This window comes from Anabrus simplex, chromosome 5, assembly GCF_040414725.1.
Source record: "Anabrus simplex isolate iqAnaSimp1 chromosome 5, ASM4041472v1, whole genome shotgun sequence".
Taxonomy (NCBI): domain Eukaryota; kingdom Metazoa; phylum Arthropoda; class Insecta; order Orthoptera; family Tettigoniidae; genus Anabrus; species Anabrus simplex.
The window spans coordinates 322,750,922-322,774,539 of NC_090269.1; the positions used below are offsets into that span (position 1 = coordinate 322,750,922).

General features: G+C 38.7%; 1 protein-coding gene across 1 annotated transcript in view; it reads right to left on the reverse strand.

Moving 5' to 3' along the window:
* Nucleotides 1–256: 256 nt before the first annotated feature.
* Nucleotides 257–23,618, reverse strand: part of CCT5 (chaperonin containing TCP1 subunit 5) — a 205,039-nt gene continuing 181,677 nt past the window's right edge. Inside the window, exon 10 of the mRNA XM_067147554.2 lies at nt 257–769. Coding sequence (XP_067003655.1) covers nt 639–769 — 131 coding nt within the window. The 3' untranslated portion in view covers nt 257–638. The remainder of the gene's footprint in view (nt 770–23,618) is intronic.

The window sequence follows — 23,618 nt, forward strand, 5'->3', positions numbered from 1 at the left end:
ACATCCAAAGGGGACGTTAAGCCTCGAGCAGACCCCTTGGTACTTTTTGACAGGAGCAGTCTATGTGCCAGCACCGGGTTTCACCCTCTCCCTTCCTACTATCATAAATCACGTCACTCATTTCACCTAATTAACGCCTCTGATGAGGCTAACGTCGGGAAGGGCACCCGGTCATAAAAACCTGCCACGACAGATTCACCTCACCTCATACCCGACCCCGTAGAGAAATGGGACAAGGGTTGCACAAACAATACTATTTAGTAAACATGAAATTTATTATGTTGCATTGTGCATTACAATAAATATTAATATAAGCTTAAGATAAATACGGAACATACATTACAGCAAAAGAATAGCGAACTTCTGCATTGATTTCAGCACTCCTCCCGATCTGTGGTATATTACAGAAAACGCGAGTTTATTAAAAAAATTTGGCGAGGAAGGCATTATTAATTATAAAACTGTATGTAGTACAGCAACAGAGGTATTAAACAGCTATAGGTTCAACAGAGGGGTATTACACGAACTCCAGATTGTATAAAATAGTGACCGAGTATTTTGGAATCCTAGTAACTCAATAAATTTTGAGCAACACAAGCAGACCGTAAAAAATATTAACTTTGCTGTTACAATTGTCTTCACATTCCCATGCCATCATTAGGAGAGCGGATATCATCAATCTTGAGTATCATCTTGACCAGTTGTGTAGCAAGTACAATCTGCTGCTGCTTGCTATGTAGGGTCTCTATTACATGCTGTTCTTTCATGTCTGAAACAAGAGTGAAAGTATTTTAGAAATGTATAAAAACTTTATAAAATTATTACACTGTATGTTGTTCTGAAACACATATGTGACAATTATTATGGTTGAGTTTAGTGATGATTTATAATTAGACATTTACGCCCAGTTGCATAAAGACATCTGACCGGAGATCAATTCAGAACTTAGTTCAGAAAATGAACTAAGATTAAGACTCCGTGGCGTTGTATAAACCTGAACTCTGTTTACACACGTGTAGTTCAAATGTAATCGGAGTTCAGGAAAGTGGACGTTGCAACAACGCAAAACAAATGAAATACGAAATAGCTTTGCTCGTTGGATAACACTTGAATGGTGGGATTGACCTGGCCGTGACTCAACAAATGAAATATAAAATTGTTTTGCCCTTTGAATAATACAGGATGAATTGAGCTGGCCTTCACTGTCGACAAATGCACGTCGTTTGCAGCATGTAGGGGGGCCTACTGGAATTTCTTCATATGCTTTTCTTGCAGCAAACACAGATGAATGGCAAACATATCAGACTTCCCTCAGTCAACCCTTGTTTTTCCTCTTTTTATGATCCCCACGGTATTAGGTTCCCGAAGCATAGCGAGTATTTAATTTTCACGACCTTCGTCGTCATTCTTTCTTTTATTCATTTTTTGAAGAATCTCTTAGTGTTAAGAAGGGGTAATATCCCAGTTGCAGTAGGGCTCGTTGGGTCTTGTGTGGTTATACCACGTCAGGATAAAAATGTTGTCATATAGAACTTCTAACCGACACCACTTCCAGGCCACAAAACCAGCCCTTTGGACGATGGGCAGAAAAACTTTACACGCCTAGAAGAAAAGCTCCCAGGTGAGAAGGTTGGTAGTGCACTCGCCCCCGAAGGGAGTTAAAGCGAATACAAGAGAGAGAGAGAGAGAGAGAGAGAGAGAGAGAGAGAGAGAGAACAAAGCCGGGTAAAAACAGATATAACGCAGCCAAAAACCCCCAAAAGGAAAAAACCACACACTTACCGAGAACAGAGAAGGGAATCGGCCTAAGGCCGTGGTTACAATTACCAAAAGGGGCAATTGCAGTGCCCCATTGAAAACGGTGAATGAAAAACAACACCTTGGTAACACAAAATAACTTTAATTGGTACCGAATGAGATGTAACAACTCCAAGAGGAGGGAAAAAAACAACCCAAATCCTAACTGAAGTCACATTTTAGTAAAATCTACGATTAATAGAGAAAAGAAAAATGCCAGAAAATAATTTTGATATGTTGAGACTAAATTAAATGAAAATAGTAAAGTAATTTGCAACCAAATAAATAAGAAAATATTTTTACTTTAAATTAACTGATAATAATAAAAGGATTTGCATAGCAGCCTATATATAATTCATTCATCACATCCCTGACCCGGTCACTGACTGGAAAACAGGTTGTAGGTTTTTCAATAAAAGGATTTGCAGCCAATAAATCAGAAAATATGTTGATTTGGAATTAACAGACAATAATAAAAAGATTTGCAACCAATAAATCTATATATATAAAATAAGAGTTTTGTCTGTACACTGCTCAAAATTTAAAAAGGATGTTATTTCTGTATCAGTCACTCCATAGTAACAAGGAAATGCATTTTTTAATTTTCTGTAATTTCTGTCTGTCTGTCTGTCTGTCTGTCTGTATGTATGTACACGCATCACGAGAAAACGGCTGAAGAGAATTTAATAAAAATCGGTATGTAAAGTCCGGGAATGAGTTGCTACAATCTATGCCATAAACAACCTTTCTCACGTGAGAGAAATGGTAGTTTAGAGGAAGGCCTAAAATTTAATTCTCAAATATTTGTTATTAGTTGTCCCATCTATATATATATAAAATAAGAGTTTTGTCTGTACATTGCTCAGAATTTGAAAAAAATGGTATTTCTGTATCGATCATGTCCACAGTAACAAGGAAATGCACTCTTTACTTTTACGTAATTTCTGTCTATGTATGTATGTATGTATGTATGTATGTATGTATACGCATCACCAGAAAACGGCTGAAGCAAATTTAATGAAAATCAGTATGTAAAGCCGGGTGATGAACCGCTACAATCTAGACTATAATTTTATTCGTGCTGATTGAAATGGTAGTTTAGGGGAAGGCCTAAAATTTAATTCTCACATTTTTTTGTTATTAGTGGTCGTATTGATAAATACTACATAACTAAAGTTACATAGCATTAAATTTCCGATCATTTATGTCTTATGCATTGTTACCGTACCGGCTAAGATCACAGAGATATTCAAGGATTTGGATTTTTGTTACTGAGTCCGTACCACCGCCGAGTCACTAGAAAATGGGTAAACACAATTTAATGAAAATCGGTATGTAAAGTCGAAGATTAAGGAACTACAGTCTACGCTATAAATAACTTTATAAGGCGCCCTAATATCACAGAGTCGAAAGAAAACTAAATGTGAAGGCCTACAATACAGAATGCTCATAAAACCAATCAACAATAACATTACATTGACCACTGTTTGTTGTGATATGCTTTGTGTCTTCTGTTGCCACTCATCTATGATAGATAGGATTACCGCTGCGTAACCAGTATTTTTAAAATTTTGCTTTACATTGCACCGACAAGATAGGTCTTACAGCGACGATGGGAGAGGGAAGGGCCAGGAGTGTGAAGGATGCGGCCTTACTTAAGGTACATAACAGCATTTGCCTGGTGTGAAAATGGGAAACCACAGAATACCATCTTCAGGGCTGCTAACAATGGGGTTCAAATCTATTATCTCCCGGATGCAAGCTCACAGCTGTGCACCCCTAACTACACGGCCAACTCGCCCGGGCGTACCGAGTGTAACAGCATGCCTGAATATCGGCGGGAAGTAACTCGAGTTGGATAACTTTCTTCTTTAGTGTGCCATTCCTCTGATACATACATTTTCTGATACTACTGGTACGTAATACACTGGTTCATCCTGGTCATTCCAGCTGTGAAACTCAGGACTGTTACATCGGCACCGTAGTACTGTTCGTTAAAAGTGACAAAATGTGAGGTTTTTCATTTGATCGAGTAAGTATTTCATATGATAACATTGCTTTTAATCGCTACATTCCTACTGACGTTTTTGTAATGATCTATGTTGATTTCAGTTAGGAAAGCCACACAAAGTCGGTCTTTCTGAGAATCCCGTAGCGAAGCACGGGTACATCAGCTAGTCGTAAATAAAATCAGTATGCAAAATCGGGGAATAAGTCGCTACAATCTCGGCCATAAATAACTTTATTCACGCTGAGCGAAATTGTAGTTTAGGGGAAGGCCCAAAATTTAATTCTCGAATATTTGTGTTATTAGTGGTCTTATTGACAATTACTATGTAAATAAAGTTACATAGTATTAAATTTCCGATCATTTATGTCTTATACATTTTGACCGTACCGGTTATGATAACGGAGATATTAATGATTATGGTTTTTTGTTGCTAAGATCATATCAGCGCAGTCACGAGAAAATGGGTAAACAGAATTTAACGAAAATCAGTATGTAAAGTCGGGGAATAAGGAACTATAGTCTACGTTATAATTAATTTTATAAGACAGCCTTATATTACAGAATCGTAAGAAAACTTAATGTGAGGGCCTGCAATACAGAAGGCTCATAACATTAGTGATTAAATCACTACATTCCTTCTGACGACTTCAGGTAGGAAAACCACAAAGACAGTCTTTCTGAGAATCCCGTAGCGAAGCACGGGTACATCAGCTAGTCAGAAAATATGTTGACCTCCATACCTTTCTACCAGAAGTTACTAATAACTAACATAAAATGCGATCGATCACGGGTATGAAAAACTAAGCAAACCTTTAGTTCCAGTAACAAGATTACGGTTCAGCTAGATGATAAGGAGATCACTTCGTCTTCGTCACCTTGAGTAATGAACCCCTTTACAACCATGGGGCTGTTCCCAAGGTAAGTAACAATTTATCAAACGAAAAAGAAAGTTTTAAAGGGTGGCGAAAATGGATTAACGAAAATCAAATATCATCAACAAGATTCACCACACCAATAACATTGACAGAGAGCAATGAAAAAGCATGCGTATCGGTTCACTCAAACCAATTCTCACAACAATCCAATCAACATCATGTTGCTAGGGTAACCCAAAACAACGCAAAGCCTCCTTCCCGAGCGAGGAGGAAAAGAAACCACAGCAAGGAACAATATCAGGAAAACTCCAAGAGAAAAGAAAACATACAAAACAGCAGAAAAGTACACAGAATTACAGACAGGAAACCCCAGAAAGAAAAAGGAGATAAGCTCAATACCTTGGAAAAGCCACCTTGGTTCACAAGAAAATATAACAATACAGGCCAGAAACGAACATGATTAAATTTAAAATTAAATTTTCCAAACCAGCCCACCGTGCCTTTTCCACGCTCCGAAGAATAATTGGTTAGAAGAACCCATCTTTTAGAAACACATTAGCACTCACAACGCCAAGTCCGAATTTGATGATATTATTATTATTATGCTCGACCTGATGAAAGTACTTTTGGCATACATCCAAACTTTCCTTCACGGGGTATGAGAAAATAACTGCACAGGTACATACCTTTTTCAGACACTACACTTCAGAAAATCCAAACCTGGTCACTGTTGGTAGTGTTTACCACGAGGCAAATGAACTTAATCTTTCCACGAAGAATCCAGAAGAAGCTTTTACACTCGTACAGTTGCAGTGCAATAGTAGCGATTAAAATGTTTCATTCAGAGAAAATATGTATTGCATCCTAGATAATTCTATAGCCATTCTAAGAAAGTAACTACTGTGTACTAAAATTAAATTTTATTAAATTTTAATGTGTCCTAGAATCTGTGCAAAATGACATACACTATTGTAGTTTGTGGTGTGTGATTCATCAACTCTTAAAGTTTGGCTCCCATGCAGTTGGCAGGTCTGCCTGACCTTCAGGCGGCGCCAGTGCTGTTCGTTTCCTCTGTTCTGCACTGTACGCACGCCTGGACTGTCCCTCAAACCAAGTGTAAATTTTAAGGATGTTCCAATTTAAAATATAAACGAACTACTCAACCAAGTGCTAAAAGATAATCCCTGTCAAAGAAAACAGGTTGATTAAAACCACCCTACTCCTATGGGTGGGGGACGCAGAAAAATATATGTGCAGTGTGGAGGTAATATGTAGTTCACTGAACTAATGACAACTTGATGAAATATAGCCCAATTGTTCATTACCTGCTTATTCTTGGAAGAATACTACAGGCTTGTTATTTATGGTGGAGAAAGGCTTTATAAACTTACGCGAGAATGGAATTGGGGTCATTATTCTTTTTACATTGTCTGATGTGCATTCAGATTCAGTAATCAGTATGAACTCAGTGTGTGAACGGCTCATTTATACTTGTTTGGCTGCAGTTCTCTTCGCTTCACTTAATTTGATATTTTCTTCGCAAACACGCTTGACATTGTACGTAGCTAAGATTTGATTTGATTTCACCTACCATACTGATTTGTTGATGTTAATACCTCATACAGTGACATTACTTGGTATTGTTAAACGGTGATGGTGCTTCTTATTCAATGTATATACGAGGTCAAAATGGGACGAAGATCTCGTACTTCTAAACTGTCAGTGATAGGCTAAAGCAGTCTGTAATCTGGATAAAGATGAGGGGAATTGGTGCAGTGTTTCCTGGGTGGTGATGTTTTGAAACAACCAACGAACCTATAGATGGTTGTGGCAATTGGAAAGGCCCGGAAGTCAAGACTTAAGAAGTAAGCGTTGTGTTAGGTTAGGGATGCACTTAGCAAATACAGTGAAACCCTGTTAAGAAGTTCCTGCATAAGAAGTTTTCCCGCCTAATAAGTGTGATATTCTTGGTCCCTTGATCTGTTGCATTAAGATATATGTATATTTATCCCGCTTAAAGTGTTCTGTTGTGAATATATATTTCCCGGTTAAACAGTTCAAATTTTAGAGCACCTTAAGATAGAAAACGTCCGCTCAAAGCAGCTCATGGTTAGAACCCTGTGTTAGGACAGTTTGCCTGTCATGGAGCCTCTCCGGGCTTGCCAAGGCCATATGACGTCACGCTGTGACACCGCCACCACCAGATGCTCACTCTCACCTTGTGGAATCGAATCGAACCCATCATTTAACATTAAGAATTTCATTCTTCAGGTTCCGTATTGAATCAAGATTCACAATAGAGAAATGGTAAAGTTAATATCCACCTTTTCAATACAATATAATACGTGAAGGTTTACATTTAAAACATCACGTTTATTTACATTTGGTACCGGTTTCGACAATGTTTGATGCCATCATCAGCCAGGACAACTATACAAAGATATATTACATTAATCGTGACTCCTACAGTAATATTACATTAATAGTATTGAATATAAACATGAGTATAATTAAAAGTATATACATATATAAGCTGACAGTCAGTGCGATAAAAGATTGTTTTTATAAGGTGTACACCTTAGTATTTTAGTTAAAAAATGAGAAAGTATTAAAAGTGAAGTATAATAATCAGCTTTTAGTGACATATTTGTCTGTTGAACAGTAGGGTTATGTTTATGACGGCTTTGTAGCCATGTTTAACATTATACAAGGAGTAGACACATGCTTAGATATGAGTGTTTCTACATAAAAGTATGTACAGTAAAATCTAGAAAGTATTCAAATGTGGCTTGAGCTTGGACTTAATAGATTGGATGTCACTGCACGTTGATGTTGGTATATAGAATGTCCGTTGGTAGATTCTATATATGTTTTTTGTACTCCAATTTTGTATGTTTATATCATATTAGTGGATAGAGCATTGTGGATTAAGTGCAGTTCTGTTGTGATGGTATTGAAGAGATTCTTGTGCTTTGAGTTGCGAGTACCTTGGTTGTTCGAGAAAGATCTTGAACCAAGACGGAACCTATAAGAAAATATAATCCGCGAATTTAGAATTACGTAAGCCAGGAATGTATAGTATTGATAAAAGAATAGAAGACTCACCTCGAATGCCAAGCCATTTCTCTATTGTCGAACCCATCAGTCGTAATTTCCACTTCACCGTTTACATCAAGCAGAATAGAATTGAATGGGATTCTACGCGGGAAACATAAAGCACGCAATGGATGGTTTGATAGAACATTAATCCAGTAAGTTGCGTGCTGAGACAGGGTGAAGTCATTGAGGTGGCATCAACATTAATTAAAAACCGAAAAATGTATTTGTCCACAACACAGCAGCTTCTTATGCATTACCATACTGTTTGTTAGGAATACATGAACGACATCCGTAGGGAATGCCACTTACAAAATTGTTCACGGTAAATACTGTACATTCCAAGCCATGTCAATTATCGTACTGACATACCGTACTGTATATGGACTCCAACATAATATGATTTGAAATAAGGTCAACAATAATTGCAAAATAAAGTACCGTATAGGCCTAATCTACCTACCACAAAATTTAATATTCAAACCTGTTTGGTTTATATTCCCTTGCTTATTTCCTTCCAGATATTCTCTCTTACGTTGTTGTTGCAATAATGCTTTTGGGTCTTGTCGTAGAGGAAATTACGTTTTGGAACTAAACTGATAAGATTTTCTTTGTCCATTATTAGTTAGGTGAATAAAATATTACGAAACAAAGAAACATCCCAACTCTTTGCAGGAAACAGCCGACCAAAGAGAATGCAGCCGACTTGCCAGCTGATTATGCCGCCAAACAGCCGGCCGAAAGATCCTGATCGTCTACGAAGTTGAACGAATGTTGATAACCAGCTGGGTGTTGGTGAGAGGAGGCCTGATACACGCACTCGAGGCATTGCGATACCACGTGTTGGCATAAAATTGAAAGTTATTTTTATTTTTACCTTTATACGAGCTAAACATTGTATTATTGTGTCACTCGTAATATTATTACATCGCATTATTAGAACATAGCACAAGGATGAGGAGACATGAAATAAAATTCTCGTGGGGAAAGAAACTGTTTACGTTTAGATGTGCTAGTGTTGCTACTGCGCCTTTATCACTCACATGTAATACCCCAATACTTTCCCATGCACTCATTTCTGCAACTTCGAACCTGCTTTCCTTTTCTTCATTACCTTTAGCATGAAGAGGATTAAAGCAGGAAAATAAACTCAATATCGGCTTGTCCACGCGGGTACTTGCGAAACAGCCAGAAACTACGCCCATGGCCGTGACAACTAGTAGGAATGCAGGGGCGATATAAGCCTATGAATAGGTTCTAAGAATATCTCAGAATAAGTTGCCGATGTCCCGTATGCTGCCGTTAACTTGATGATGTCGGGTGTGTGTGTGTGTGTGTGAAAAACAGAGGCGGTTTATGGAAGGTTCAGCCAGTATGCCTCAGATACATGGAAAACAATGTGGGAATGTGGGAGGTTTATAGTTTTTTTTTTTTGCAAGTTGCTTTGTCACACCGACACAGATAGGTCTTACGACGACAATGGGACAGGAAAGGCCTGGGAATGGGAAGGAAGTGGCCGTGGCCTTAATTAAGGTACAGCCCCAGCATTTGCCTTGTGTGAAAATGGAAACCATGGAAAACCATCTTCAGGGCTGCCGAAAGTGGGGTTTGAACCCACTATCTCCCGAATACTGGCTGCACCTAAGCGACTGCAGCTATCCAGCTTGGTGGTTTATAGTTCAGAAAGCAGTAAAAACCTAAAAACAGTCAACCCTCGACAATTTCTTTTCCAAGTAGGAGCCTAGATTTTTGTGTTTGGAAATGTATTTAATGTCTAATGCAGTATGGAATTTACATAATGTACTGTGACCATTCATCTTTATGCCATGGAGATGTTAGGAGGTCTGGCTAATTATATATGCCGTTTTCCGCAACATCCTGTGACATATAACGCAGTAGTTAGCATTCTGTATGCTTTCCGAGCGCGTGAGAAGAGATGATAACGCTACGCACGGAGATGGAGGTTTTTTGAGACAGGGCCAAATTAAGGCGTGTTAACCGTTGAAAAATAAATGCCCACTATAAATTCAACACCGCATTCATTAGTACCACTTCACCATAATTTATGAAAAAGAGGAAGAAGAATACTTCTATATGAGATAACTTTTCTAAATTTATAAATCAGGTCTCATTCGAGCAAATGTATTTTATGCTGACTGTCAATGCATATAAACACAATACTTTAAATATGGATCAGTAATGACGCCTATCATACAGTAGTACGCAGATCAAAGGCGACTACTGAAATCTGACATGTGGAAAAAAGTGGGAGATATTGCATGATGAAACATGACGCATGATTTTCCAAAAGGACGCTTTGGAAATTATGAATAACCTACTGATCGCTTTGGTTTCACAGATGTTCAGTAGAAAGTAGAGGTCATGAGCTTTAATTCGATTGTTATCACATCGTTCAAAAACTTCTATTACCGGACCGTCATTTCCAACAGGGACATATTTCACTTCCCCCCTGACCATTTTTCCGAAGGTTATAAATATAGCCTGGACCGAGACACTGTATCTCATTCTCATCTGTGTAGCTGCAGTGGTAACACGTTACTTAATTGTCGTCCGTATAGTGGCAGCCCAACATATCAGAAGCGGACTTGGATATCAGTTACTTGGATATCAGTGTATCAAGTGTTGTGCCATTGAAGAAACACATCAATGTGATTTAATATTTTTACGGAATAAGCCGTGTGGTACAAGTTAATGTACATAATTGTAGAATAGAAGCCTTAATTTGGCATTTCAACATCACAACCGTCGAAGATAGTTAATTATGACTTATGGTGCAATCACCAACGGAGGGCAAACGCTTCAGGTTATTTAGCGTGGTGAGACAGTTAATTAATATATGCAGGGGCTAATTATCATCGCTCTCGAGCATTTAAGAACGAGTGACATTTAGCAAAAATTAAATAAATGTTCTTGACAAAATTAATATTCGCATCCTCCAGGGACATTCGTTGTGATAGTCTGTGTGACGGTCAGGGAATGAACAGTGATTTTTACAAACGTATCACTACTTAGGTTAATCTGTTTGAACTTAAGAGTGGATCTTGTTACAAGTAGGCCCCCTTTGAAAGTGCAAAAAACAGTATTTGATAACTCATTTTCCATTTTTTCTGTATGTTCGTGAGTGGTCGTCGAACCCAAGACTCGGAGCCTGCAAGAGTCGCGCCTCAGTGCCTGCAATCAGCTTTACAAGGATCGTCCCGAAATTCGACTGAGAAAACAGCAGTTCGAGTCATGGATCGTCGTATGAAGAAGAACCAAGGACTACTAGGAACAATAATATTCATCATGTTCGTGTAAAGATCTAAGATGTACCCTAGATGACAGCAAGCCTTACTCACCGAGTGTTAAGTACATACTTTAATATACCCTAAACACGAGATATGCATGCCAGTAATAATAATAATATTTGTAAATATTATAATGTCATAATTAAATATTAAATATATAGGGAACATTATGCGCGTATGACTGGGAAAGATTTATTATTATTAGTTAGGATCATCAAGTGATTTTTAAGATAATCATTGATATTTAACAAAATTCATTTGCATGAATTATTATATAGACTTCAAAGTTCTTAGCTTATATGAACTATCTTTGGGAAGAACGGCAAGTTAGCTAGATTTATATTTCTTCGTCTGGTAAAGATCTTCAGAGTAGTTTGGACATAAATGATACTTTGAGATACGGATATTTGTAATCCCGGATAATATTAGATAATCATTGGAGTTGATCCAGCTCGAGGTGTAATTAATTTATAATTATATGTGAAATTGTGAGAATAAAATAACCTGAAATAATGGGGTTTTCTCTGTGAATTAAATGAACGGATTGAGATACGATGCCAAGATATGAGAGGGCGAAGCTGTAACATGTTTTGTTGTTAGAGTGATAAGGAAGAATAAATAATTATAGCTGTTGTGAGATATAAAATTGGGCTGAATATATAGCCAGATAACGAGTAATAAGAAATAATGGCTTTCAAGTGAGTGCATACTTGACAATGAGCCGAGATGATATGTAAGAGAAATGAAAGGGAGAGTGACAGATGATTTATGGTATCCACAACCCAGGACTAGTCACAGCTGTTATTGTGATGAGCAGGTATATGCTGGTCGACCGTAGGCCGAGCAAACTTTGCAGTCTCTAGCAAAGCGATGATAACGGGCCAAGCTCTTTTCATTTACCAAAGTAATCTCAAACCCATTCTAATTATACGTTGAAAGTAACACGGATAATTTCCGGATTTTGTGAAGGATAGATCCCTTCTCGTGCTAAGCATTAATTTAGCCTCTGATTGGAGTCCAAAAATTTTTACCTTGGAAGCCGAAGCCTGTTGGTTCGAATGATGTTCGAGCGAAGATTTAACCAGATATTATGGCTTGGTTAAGCCATATGTTCAAGATGTGTTGTGTAAAGATATTCGATATTTTTTTTATATATATATGTTTCTGTGCGTTTTATTATTTCCCAAAATAATATGGTGATGGGTTTGATTCCAGCCTTGACTGATTTTCTTTAAATATATAATTTGTTTGGTAAACCCAGGATATGCACATATATGTTCAGAGTGTATGTTCATCGTAAGTGTTCAATGTAAATATACATTCGTCGTGGTCAAATGGATCACATGTTCGATACTCGGCAACGCAATCTCGTGTGTATATCAGATGTGCTTATATTGTGTTATAATTTCTTTTCTCCAAATCATGACCGGTAGACAAAGGATACTATTTAATATCCAGTTATGACTAACACATAAAGGATATCTGGTTCTTACCCAGGAGTCTCGAGTTCGATCCTAGGTACTGGGGCCTGTTTCATAAAACTAACTAATAATATTAGCTAATAATATTAGAACTCATAAAACAAATTATTAGTTGTCAAAATTCTGTTTCATAAAGATGTATGCCTGACTAATAAAATGGCTTCACTAATAATATTAGTTCATTAGTCAGCTGATACAGTTTGAGGTTAGAATCGATTTGTTGCATGTTCTTACAGTAGTTTGTTTTCGTTCCTTGCAGTAGGCTAGCGCTTGACCCACTCATACTCTGTGCTTTTTGTGTTTGACTACAACCGGAACCGGCTATTCAGTGAAGTTTCAGATTCTTGTCAGTTTATATAGGCTACAATGGGTAAAAGAAACGACAATAATGTCAGGAAAGAAAGTTTCCTTAGAAAAGTGCTGGAGTTGAAGGGGCAGTTGTTTGGAGCCTTTTCACTAACCGTGACAAAGGACTCGAAGAGGCAAGCATGGATGGAACTGCGGGATTATGCTGTGGCTATTGGGCTGGTCACAGCCGACAAAGATCACACTTATGTGCGGGATGCTACTTGGCCTAACATGAGGAGCAGAACAGTGGTAAGTTTTAGCTGTTGTTTTTCTCTTAGTTGGAGGTTATGTTAGTGTTTATTTACTAACTTCACGCCACCCTTTTCTCAACTGGGTGTCGATATTTTTTAAAGGGGGAGAGGGGGAAATAAGGAGACTATTAGCTCCGCAGTATAGTTTACTGTGCTGTATACTACCCATAGTCATTTAACATTATGCATCATACAGCCATCCTTTGTGTTTTTATGACTGTGACTGAGCAGAACATAACCTGAAATGAATTCCAGTGATATTTATAAATCTTTGTTATAATATGCAAAAAAGCATACAAAAATTATTGTATACAATAGATGTAGGTAGTACTTTAGTATAGACAGTTACAACAGGATGTCCTTCTTCTAGACTTACATGGTTTCTTTTATTTACAGGCAAAAGTTGATAATGCTTATCAGACAGGAAGTGGGGGAGGAAGTAGCAAAAAATTAGATGTCATAGACCACCTGGTTCTTGACATTATCGGAAGAGAATCTCCTGTTTTACAGACATTCGGAACAGAAGATTCTCTTGGAGAAATCGTTCTTCCTACAATGGGACCAACTTCCGCTTCAACCAGTGACTATATAGTGGCGGTGGAAGAAAGTAGGCCTATATCTGCCACTGAAATTGATGGAAACTGGCAAAATGGAGAGCTCCAGCATCAGCAGGAGACACCTAAGGCTAGAGGTAAGCTGGAAATGATTTAACTTAAGACTGTATTATGGTATCTAATTCCACCTCTTGACTGAGACTTCTTTGTGTGACTTTAAACTTACAGGCTCAGGCTGCCCGCTAGTAACCAAGATCTGTTTTCCCTGGATTACATTTAGTGGAACACTGTACATAATAATGTGATGCTTGAGCATGTTTATCATACTCTGGTATAGTCATCTTGAAACATATTTTGCATGAACACTAATGGCATGAAGAAGTTGAAATAAATGTATCATATGTCAAAAAAGCTACACTTCATCATAAAATATAAATCTGTGAAGTGGATCATCGGCAATCCCATTGTACACAGCCACTACAACCAACAAAAATTGACTACATTGCTCACAGCAAGCCATCAGTCATTCCTCTAATGCCTGTGCTCATCAGGGACCCTTTCTTGAAATTGGCACGAGTGAGCATGCCAGTTTTAAACATGCTCATAACAGAAACGTGTGGATTATTGTTCAGAAACTTGGGTACGTTCCCAGTTCTTGTCGCAAATGGAAGTGTCGTTAAATATATAAGCTGGTCAACTAGTGTGTACAAAAGAAACACCACTGACACAGTACTTTATTTGTAGAATTCTTTTCTGTGATAATTTCCTTTTTCTATAATATTTTCTCCTTAATAGCAAGGGAAAATCTGGAACAAATATTTGTTTATAGGAAGGGGAGTTAGGGATTGGAATAACTTACCAAGGGAGATGTTCAATAAATTTCCAATTTCTTTGCAATCATTTAAGAAAAGGCTAGGAAAATAACAGATAGGGAATCTGCCACCTGGGCGACTGCCCTAAGTTCAGATCAGTAGTGATTGATTGATTGACAATACTTGAGCACCTCTACAGTATGTAAATTATATGGGCAGATTTTAAAACATTGGGCGTTTGAAAAAAAAACATTAAGAAGATAAGAGTTATTGTCTTTTTAATCTGTAATATTATAATTTAAATTTTGGTTCAACGATTACAAGGAAATTAGGCCTACAAATTTATATTATTATTCCTAGCATTTACCCGTTGGTGCAAGGTCCGCCATTTTGCACGATCTTGGGCATCGTGTGGTCTTAACATGAGAGTCTTCGTATCATTTACTGTGTCATGCCAGCTTTGCTCTGGACGTTCGTGTGGACGTTGCCCATTAATTTCAAAGGAGTGAGTTAAATTGGCTCCGGGCGAGTTGGCCATGCAGTTAGGGGCGCGCGGCTGTGAGGTTGCATCCGGGAGATAGTAGTTTCGAATCCCACTGCGAAAGCCCTGAAGGTGGTTTTCTGTGATTTCCCATTTTCACATCAGGCAAATGCTGGGGCTGTACGTTAATTAAGGCTACGACCGCTTTCTTCCAACTCCTAACCCTTTCCTATCCCATCGTCGCCTTAAGACCTATCTGTGTTGGTGCGACATAAAGCCGCTAGCAAAAAAAAAAAAAAAAACTGTTCCAGATGCGGCACACAGGACATGACCATACCATTCGAGATGCTTTTCCTGTGCTTTCTCAGTGATGGGTGCAATGCTCATTTGCTAGTGAATGGTGTCGTTTTTGACATGATACAAGTGTGATGCCATTTCCATATTATACAATTTATTAACTTCATTATATATACCCGCATTGACTTTTGCTCACCTGTAATGGAGTGTGTTCCACCTTCCAATACCTATTTTATTGTAGGCCTTTATATGTTTAGGACTAACACATTACACACGGTATTGATAATAATTAGGACAAAAAATAGCTTAAGATGTCTCTAATAGAGACTAAAACATAATAGCCGAATATGTGTCTATTACAGATTATTTATAAAGGCTGGTGTTTAACAATTTATTCCTGTCATTAATCTTAGGGTACCCATTTTCTGGAAAAATAGGGAAAACATGGAAAACACAGGGAAATGACTTGTCACATCAAAATTAATCTTTCAGTGTAATACTGTACCCAAACGTAATGATCGAGTGAGACTGATATTAGGCGCGACACGAGCCGAACGCAGTGAGTAGTATTTTGAGAGAGAGATAGAGACAGATAGTGAACACATGCGGTAATGAAGAAGAGTGAATGAAAAAGAGAGACATACTTGCACGAACCGCTCAAATGTTCCATCAGCCGTATTGTTCCAAATACAGTGTGTCCCACTCCCAGCATGGCCGGGAGACTACATGCATGTTCTGAGCGGTATATTCATAACCTTCTGCGTATTCTGTGTCCACTATTACTACATTTATTGCTTACTCATGCACCCAATAGCCTTCATCATGAGTACTAACCTCTTTAATTTCACTATGTACGGAGGATTTTGAGATACCGACTTCTTGTGCAACACATTGTACAGATGTAGTGGGAGATCGTACGAATGATGTGTTAATGTCGATATTTTTTTCTAATAGAATCCCTCGTTTCAGTTTAGGAATCACAACATTAAGTGATCCTGTTAATTTATTCACGAGATATCTGTTTCTTTACCTGGAAGAGGAACCCCGGGAAATCTCTTCTGAAATTGCCTACTCACCTCTTTATGAGTCGGTTTTTACATATGTGTCATACATAAGAATTCTTTGTTCTAGTATGAATTTAACTGGCATTTCAACATTGTAGTAATGTAATTAATCTAATTAATTCTACTGTAATTCAGCCCCACACGGTCTTGTAACAAATGTATCGCTTCACGGCTTCCCATGACACACAAACTCGAGTACTATACGCGAACTTTTTCTTGAGCCCGATTTTTACGGGGTGAGGGGTAAGGAGGGAGCGTTGACGGTTCCGGTTATACTGCCAACTGGATGGAAATGAAATCTGAATTGAATCGATAATATGATCGATCGATATGAATTTTCTAAACATTTATTATCTTACGCCAACAACTCTGTTACACATACATTATTTAACATTATACAACATTTCTCGATGCAAATCTTGTTCCTAGCATGAATTATTATATAGTTTGGCTTAGCTGTGTAAACAACATCAGTACTAGTTCGTAAAGTGTACGCCAGATGTCGCACAGCAATGCATAGTTTGTGTTTCAGAGATTGCCAATATGGATATCGAAGATAACCGAGGTCTACCGATTCAGCACTAGGGAGCTCAGGGCTCAAGAAAAGGTTTGGGTATAGTAACTGACCTCCTCATGGCAATGCAGTGAGTCACCACGAGATTATGAATACACCGCCCGGAGTGTGTATGTCGACTACCAGCTCCTCTGGGAGCGTGACACACTGTACCAGCTTCTCCACCGTAGCTACCATTGTGGACTTCACTCATAACCCTGGCTGGGGCCCTCCGTATTTATTTGGGGATGCAGCCTCTGAAGGTTGGCGGGCTCCCCCAAGGCAATCACAAATCAATGGGAAAAAGTTATTATCTATGAACATTTAATTTTTCTATCAAGGTCTGGAATTACGTTTCATTAAGAGTGAATTTTAAGCTACACCACATGTAATACTAGATACATCACACGTCTCTTGCACTGCCTCCTTTAAGCGGTTACCACAAGTACCGGTATGTCTTTTTCATTAAATGTCTTTCGCTACCACACGTGCGCACTCTATCTGTCTCCATCTCTCTCTCAAACTACTACTCGCTGCGTATGACTCACGTCGCATCTAATATCAGTCTCTCTCGATCATTGCATCTGGGGTACAGTCTTAAATTGAAAGATTAAATTTGTCCATAAAATGGGTACCCTGAGATCAATAGTGGGAATAAATTATTAAACATTAGCCAATATAAATTAGCTTAACTGTAAGTCTTAACTTTCACCTAATTTTCTCCTTTTTTTATAGGTACTGTCAAGAAGAGGGTACTCGTCCAGCATCCCGAGGAAACTAAAGAAATAGAGTCCCTCAAAAAACGGAAGCTTCAACTTGAAGTCCGGAAGCTGGAGCTGGAGGTGTGGGAGAAGGAAAATTTACTCAATATTGAGCATTCACCCCTCACAAGTGGTGTTCAGGAACGTGGGAAAAGAACTTTCTGTACCAAACGAATATTTAATTGTAGAAAACAATGATGGTAACTTTGTTGTAGTTCAGCCTCAGATGTAAAAAGTGTAAATAAAAATCATAAAAAGCACAAAATTACTGTGTTGGGTGTTCATATGATTTGTCTTTTATGCATCACAATGTCTGTTCACACGAAGTGGTCGTAAAGGAATTGCAGTTTTTCTTGAGCCTGGACTGGAACCTCCTCACCCTCCTGAATATCCTCTTGCTCCAAATGATCCTCTTCCATTTCAGGAGCCATGTAGTTATCTAGACGTCTTGACAGGTTACAAAGTACTACACAAGCATTGATAACTTAACAAGCAAAGGTGGGATTTAATCGCATACCAATGCTAAGGACAGGAAATTTTTCTTTAAGGAATCCTATTGCACACTCTATAACCCTCCTTGTTTTTTTATGTGCTCTTAAAAATCTTTGTTGAGACTGACTAGCAAAATCTCGGATTACTGGTGGTATGAGCCAAGATTTTAAAGGATAGATGGAGTCTCCAAGCAGAACTGCACCAGGGAAAGGTCTCTAGCCATTAGCCATCCTATTGTTCAAGCCACTTAATCTTAGAACCCTAGTATCGCTGACACTGCCAGGCCAGTTTGCACATACATAGTAGAATTCTAAATTTGGCCCACATACTAGCAGAACATTCAAGGAATGTTTCCCATGTCGATCAACAAATGCCGGTTCATATGCACTTGGTGCATCAATTTTGATAAGTGTTCCATCAAGTACTCCACAAATTAAAGGAATACCACCAAGTTCAGTGAATCTGGCAACTACTTCACCACAGTCAGCTGGCCAACATACAACATCCTGAAGAAGAGTGTTATTTATCGCAGTCACAACTCGGTGCACAACTCTGCAGACTGTTGCTTTTGAAACACCATGCATATCAGAAATACAATGATACTGTGCACCACTACCTAACCAGTGTAGTGCAATCTGAAGCTGCTGTTTTGAGGTTAGTGCTTCATTCCTTGCAGTGGGAGATTCTAAGATATTACCAATCCTATCAAGCACATATTCAAATGTTCTGTAATCTAACCTAAATCTCTCATTGTATTCATATGATTGTTCCATATCAGTATAGGCTGTTCTTGGTCTAAAAGTTCTTGGACGGCGAATATAAACTCTCTCCTCATCACTATTTGAATCAGAGTCAACCATTTCACTGATCTTCACAATTTTATGCCAATATATCAATATACCACACACTTTGGTTTCACTAATAATATGAAATATGAGTCAAAATACACCAATAGAAATAATCCCAATAATATGAGTAAATTTTATTAGTTATGTTGTCTATGAAACAATTTACTAATATTATTAGGAACATCTACTAATAATTTAGACTCATAAACTAATAACTAATATTATTAACTAATAATTTTATGAAACACAATACTAATATTATTAGTTAATATTATTGGTTTTTACTAATAATATTAGTGAAATATGTTTTATGAAACAGGGCCCTGGAACCATATTTAATATCCATTTGTGACGAGAGTTTAACAAATAAATTCAATACCCATTTATTTTAATATCATGTATCAGTGTATGTTGATCGAATGAATTGGTGTACATCAAGAATTAATTATGGCAAGACAATTTCAAGAAAAGAAGGCATATAATGTATATAATGGTATCAGTTTAATTGTTTCTTTTACTCATATGTTGAGATACAACATTATTTGTGTGGTTCATATCATTATAATAAATATGTTTAGAATCTATACTTGAACAGAGATTCTTCTCATTTACAAAAATTAGCATATTCCTTTCATATTATAGAATCCTACTTTCATTATTTTTAGATAGTGCCTATTTTATTTCTTTATCGGACATTCCATTACCCATATTGCTCTACGAATTCAGCCGGTGATCTTATGAAAGTAGGGAGGATGAGACTTCAAGCCTGGTAAGTGACTTCTGGCGATTCTCATCGAAATGTTCCACCTGTACATCTGTTTGTGAAACCAAATTAAGTAATACTGCCTTGATATACCTAATGTAAGCCTTATTTTTGTTGCCCAATTTTTGGGGCCAGTTTCATTTTGTCGCCTGATGTGTTCAGAGCTGGTTCATACTTAATTTGGTGCGACGACTAAAGCCCTAACGGTTGCAGTACGGTCACCATCTACCGTTTTAATGTTCTTAGTATTTCTTTTATCTCTTGTGCAAGGTTTTATATAATATGTTCCTTTCTCTTGTCAAGAATTTTTATAATACAGTATGTTCAATTAGAGTATTTTACTTTATCTCTAAAAATGTGCCGGGCTGAGTGGCTCAGACGGTTAAGGCGCTGGCCTTCTAACGCCAATTTGGCAGGTTCGATCCTGGCTCAGTCCGGTGGTATTTGAAGGTGCTCAAATACGACAGCCCGTGTCGGTAGATTTACTGGCACGTTAAAGAACTCTTGCGGGACTAAATTCCGGCACCTCGGCGTCTCCGAAGACCTTAAAAGTAGTTAGTGGGACGTAAAACAAATAACATTATTATAAAAATACATGTCATGATAATCTAATACTGTATTTTTATTGTGGCTTTCTTTTAGCAGCTCTCATATATATGACTATTTCGGTATTGTTCACAAACAAGGAAATCTGTTGGCTGTGTGTTTCACATGTATGTCAAAATACAGAATAAGTTTTCGGGCATAACCCGTTTTAAGAAGTTTCCTGCTTAAGATTTTTTTTTTTTGGTCCCTTGAAAAACTTCTTAACAGTTTCACTGTAACTGGTTTCAAATCATAACGCTAGTTGAGGCACCTTGTCCTTACTAATTAATATGTTGAGTGAAAATAATGTGTGTTTGAATCTTTTATAAGGGATACCACATGAGGTATATGTACAGAGTAAATTTTAAAGCGATTGGTACAGAATTATATATTATGTTATATATAATAAAAATCTTCCGGGCTGTTATGCCGTGGTCCACTCCTCTCGCTTCTCCCAGACGTTTCAACTACTGCTGCGGTAGTCATCTTCTGTGCCGTCGTGTAGATACGCTCTCCTGTATCCTGCTGGCGACTGCGAAAGTTGTTTGGGAAGCAGCTGTATTTATATGTAAGTGTGTGGCCTCCAATTGGTTCGCGCTGTGCAATCCGACATCCGATGGATGAAAGCACGACCTCCGATTGCGTCGCGCCGAGCAGCCTGACGTTTGGTTGGCTATCTGAGCACACAACCTCTGATTGGTTCGCGCCAGGAATGGATTCTGACTGGGTCGCTCCGAGAAGTCCGTCGTCTGATTGGATCTCGGAGTGTACGACCTCCGATTGGGTCGTGCCGAGCAATGGATCCTCTGGTTGGTTGACTGTAATGTCCCTGATCTTAGTAAACTTCGACCGTACGTTATATAAAGGGGTGTACCAGGCCTTGCTGAGTTTCAGTCCTTCCTCCTTTCTATTAAAGTTATCCGGATGTTTATGTATTTCGATTGCTTCCCTGTAGAGACGGAAGTGAAAGTGGGATGTTGTGGCCAGTATGTCAGTATCCTCGTAACGGATCTCGTGCTTTCAGTCAAGCAGTGCATGTTCCGCTACTGCTGATTTGTCGTACTGCCCCAAGCGACAATTCCTTTTGTGCTCCGTCAGGCGAGTGTTGACACTTCTGCCAGTCGTGCCAATATAAACAGCTCCACAGCTGCACGGTATCCTATAGACCCCAGGAGATGTTAGAGGGTCACGTGGATCTTTGGCAGAACGTAACATGTTTCGTAGCTGTTGGGTCGGCTGAAAAATGGTTTTAACTTCGTGATGTTCAAGGAGCCTTCCAATACAATCCGCGACGTCCTGTATATACGGCAAATAAGCGATACCCTTCTTTCTGGGTTCTTCTCGCTTACTATTCGCTGGCTGTCTTCTGGGGTGGAGTGCTCTCCTGACCTCTTGTACTGTGTAGCCATTGGTTTGTAAGGCTAGATCAAGATGCCGTAGTTCCTTCTCGATGTACTCTGGTTCACAGACACGAAGGGCGCGATCCACCAAAGTCTTCATCATGGCGCGCTTCTGGCCAGGATGGTGATTAGAATTTTTATTTAAGTATCGGTCTGTGTGTGTTGGTTTCCGGTATACTTGATGCCCTAGGGATCCATCATTCTTCCTCTTCACCAGCACGTCCAGGAAAGCTAATTCTCCTTCCTTTTCCTTCTCCACAGTGAATTGTATACGAGGATGAATACTGTTCAGATGTGTAAGAAAACCGTCAAGTGCCTCCTTTCCATGTCCCCATACCACAAAAGTGTCATCCACAAAGCGGAACCAACAGCTGGGTTCATTTACAGCAGTCTGCAGGGCTTCCTCTTCAAAGAACTCCATATAAAAATTAGCTATAACAGGGCTAAGTGGGCTTCCCAAGGCAACACCGTCTGTCTGTTCATAAAATTCATGTTTCCACTGGAAAAATGTCGTCGTAAGTACATGCTCAAATAAAACGATTGTCTCCTCTGCAAAGAGATGTTGAATATGTTCAAGAGTATCCTTGATTGGTACCATAGTGAAAAGCAAGACGACAAAACTAACGAGTACATCCCCCGGTTGTACTCGCAAGTGTCACAATCTGTTTATGAAATGGGCCGAGTCTCTGACGTGCGAGTCCTTAGTCCCTACGTAAGGTTTCAGTAAATTGCTTAAATATTTTGAGACTTCATAAGTTGGAGAGCCAATGGTACTAACGATGGGACGAAGAGGGACGCCTGACTTATGGACCTTAGGAAGACCATATAGTCTTGGACACAAGGCTTCTGATTTCTTCAGCTTCTTCTGTTCTGGTGAAATAGAAGATTTCTTAATCAGAGTATTGGTATTGCGCAGGATACTCATAGTCGGATCACGGGGAATTTTTTTGTAGATCGATGGATCAAGAAGTTCTTTGATCTTATGTTCATAATCCACGGTGTTCAAGATAACAGTAGCATTACCTTTGTCAGCTGCTAATATGATAATACTTTCGTCGGCTTTTAAATTCTTTAGCGCAAGCCCCTCGTTCTTGGTAGGATTACGTATTGGTAACTTGGCCTTGCAGAGTATCTTGGAACAGTCGTTACGTATTTCCTCGGAAACCTCTGGTGGCAACTGACGTATTCCTGATTCTATGTTGGAAATGATATCTTCTATTGGGATGGTCGCCGGTGTAACAGCAAAATTGCCTCCTTTTGCAAGAACAGTAGTTTCATCTTCTGTTAAACAACGGTTAGATAAATTAACGACTGTCTGGGCAGTATCCACTCTGTCGATCGGATCCCTCGTCCTCATATTGCCACTTACGCGTTCGTACTTTTTCTTCTGCTGTAGCATATCCTTCTTCTCCTGATGTTCCATGGTGTTGTAAGTAATCCTGTCAATTCGGTCCCAGTCACTCCAGTGCATCGAGTTGCCTGTCGTCAAATGTAGTGATAAAAGCCGTTCATCATTGAGGGCCAGTTATTTACGAGTAAAATGAATACGTTCCCTAAGAAGAGCTTGTTCCGTGCTGTTATAAATTCTGTGTGCCGAAGGAGTTGAAAAAAGTCTCTTCTGTTGAAGAAATTGTGGAATAACACAGGTGTCGCGGCAGCGGAGTAAAAATGTAAGAGAGCACAGTAGATGGGATTTCCTCTTGCGAAGCGTTTCAAATTGACAACTTAAACGATAAATATCCTCCCAGTACAGGTGGGTCATTAAAGTATGAAGGCTTTCACGGCCGGTGTCAATATAATAAAAATCTTCTGGGCTGTTATGCAGTGGTCCACTCCTCTCG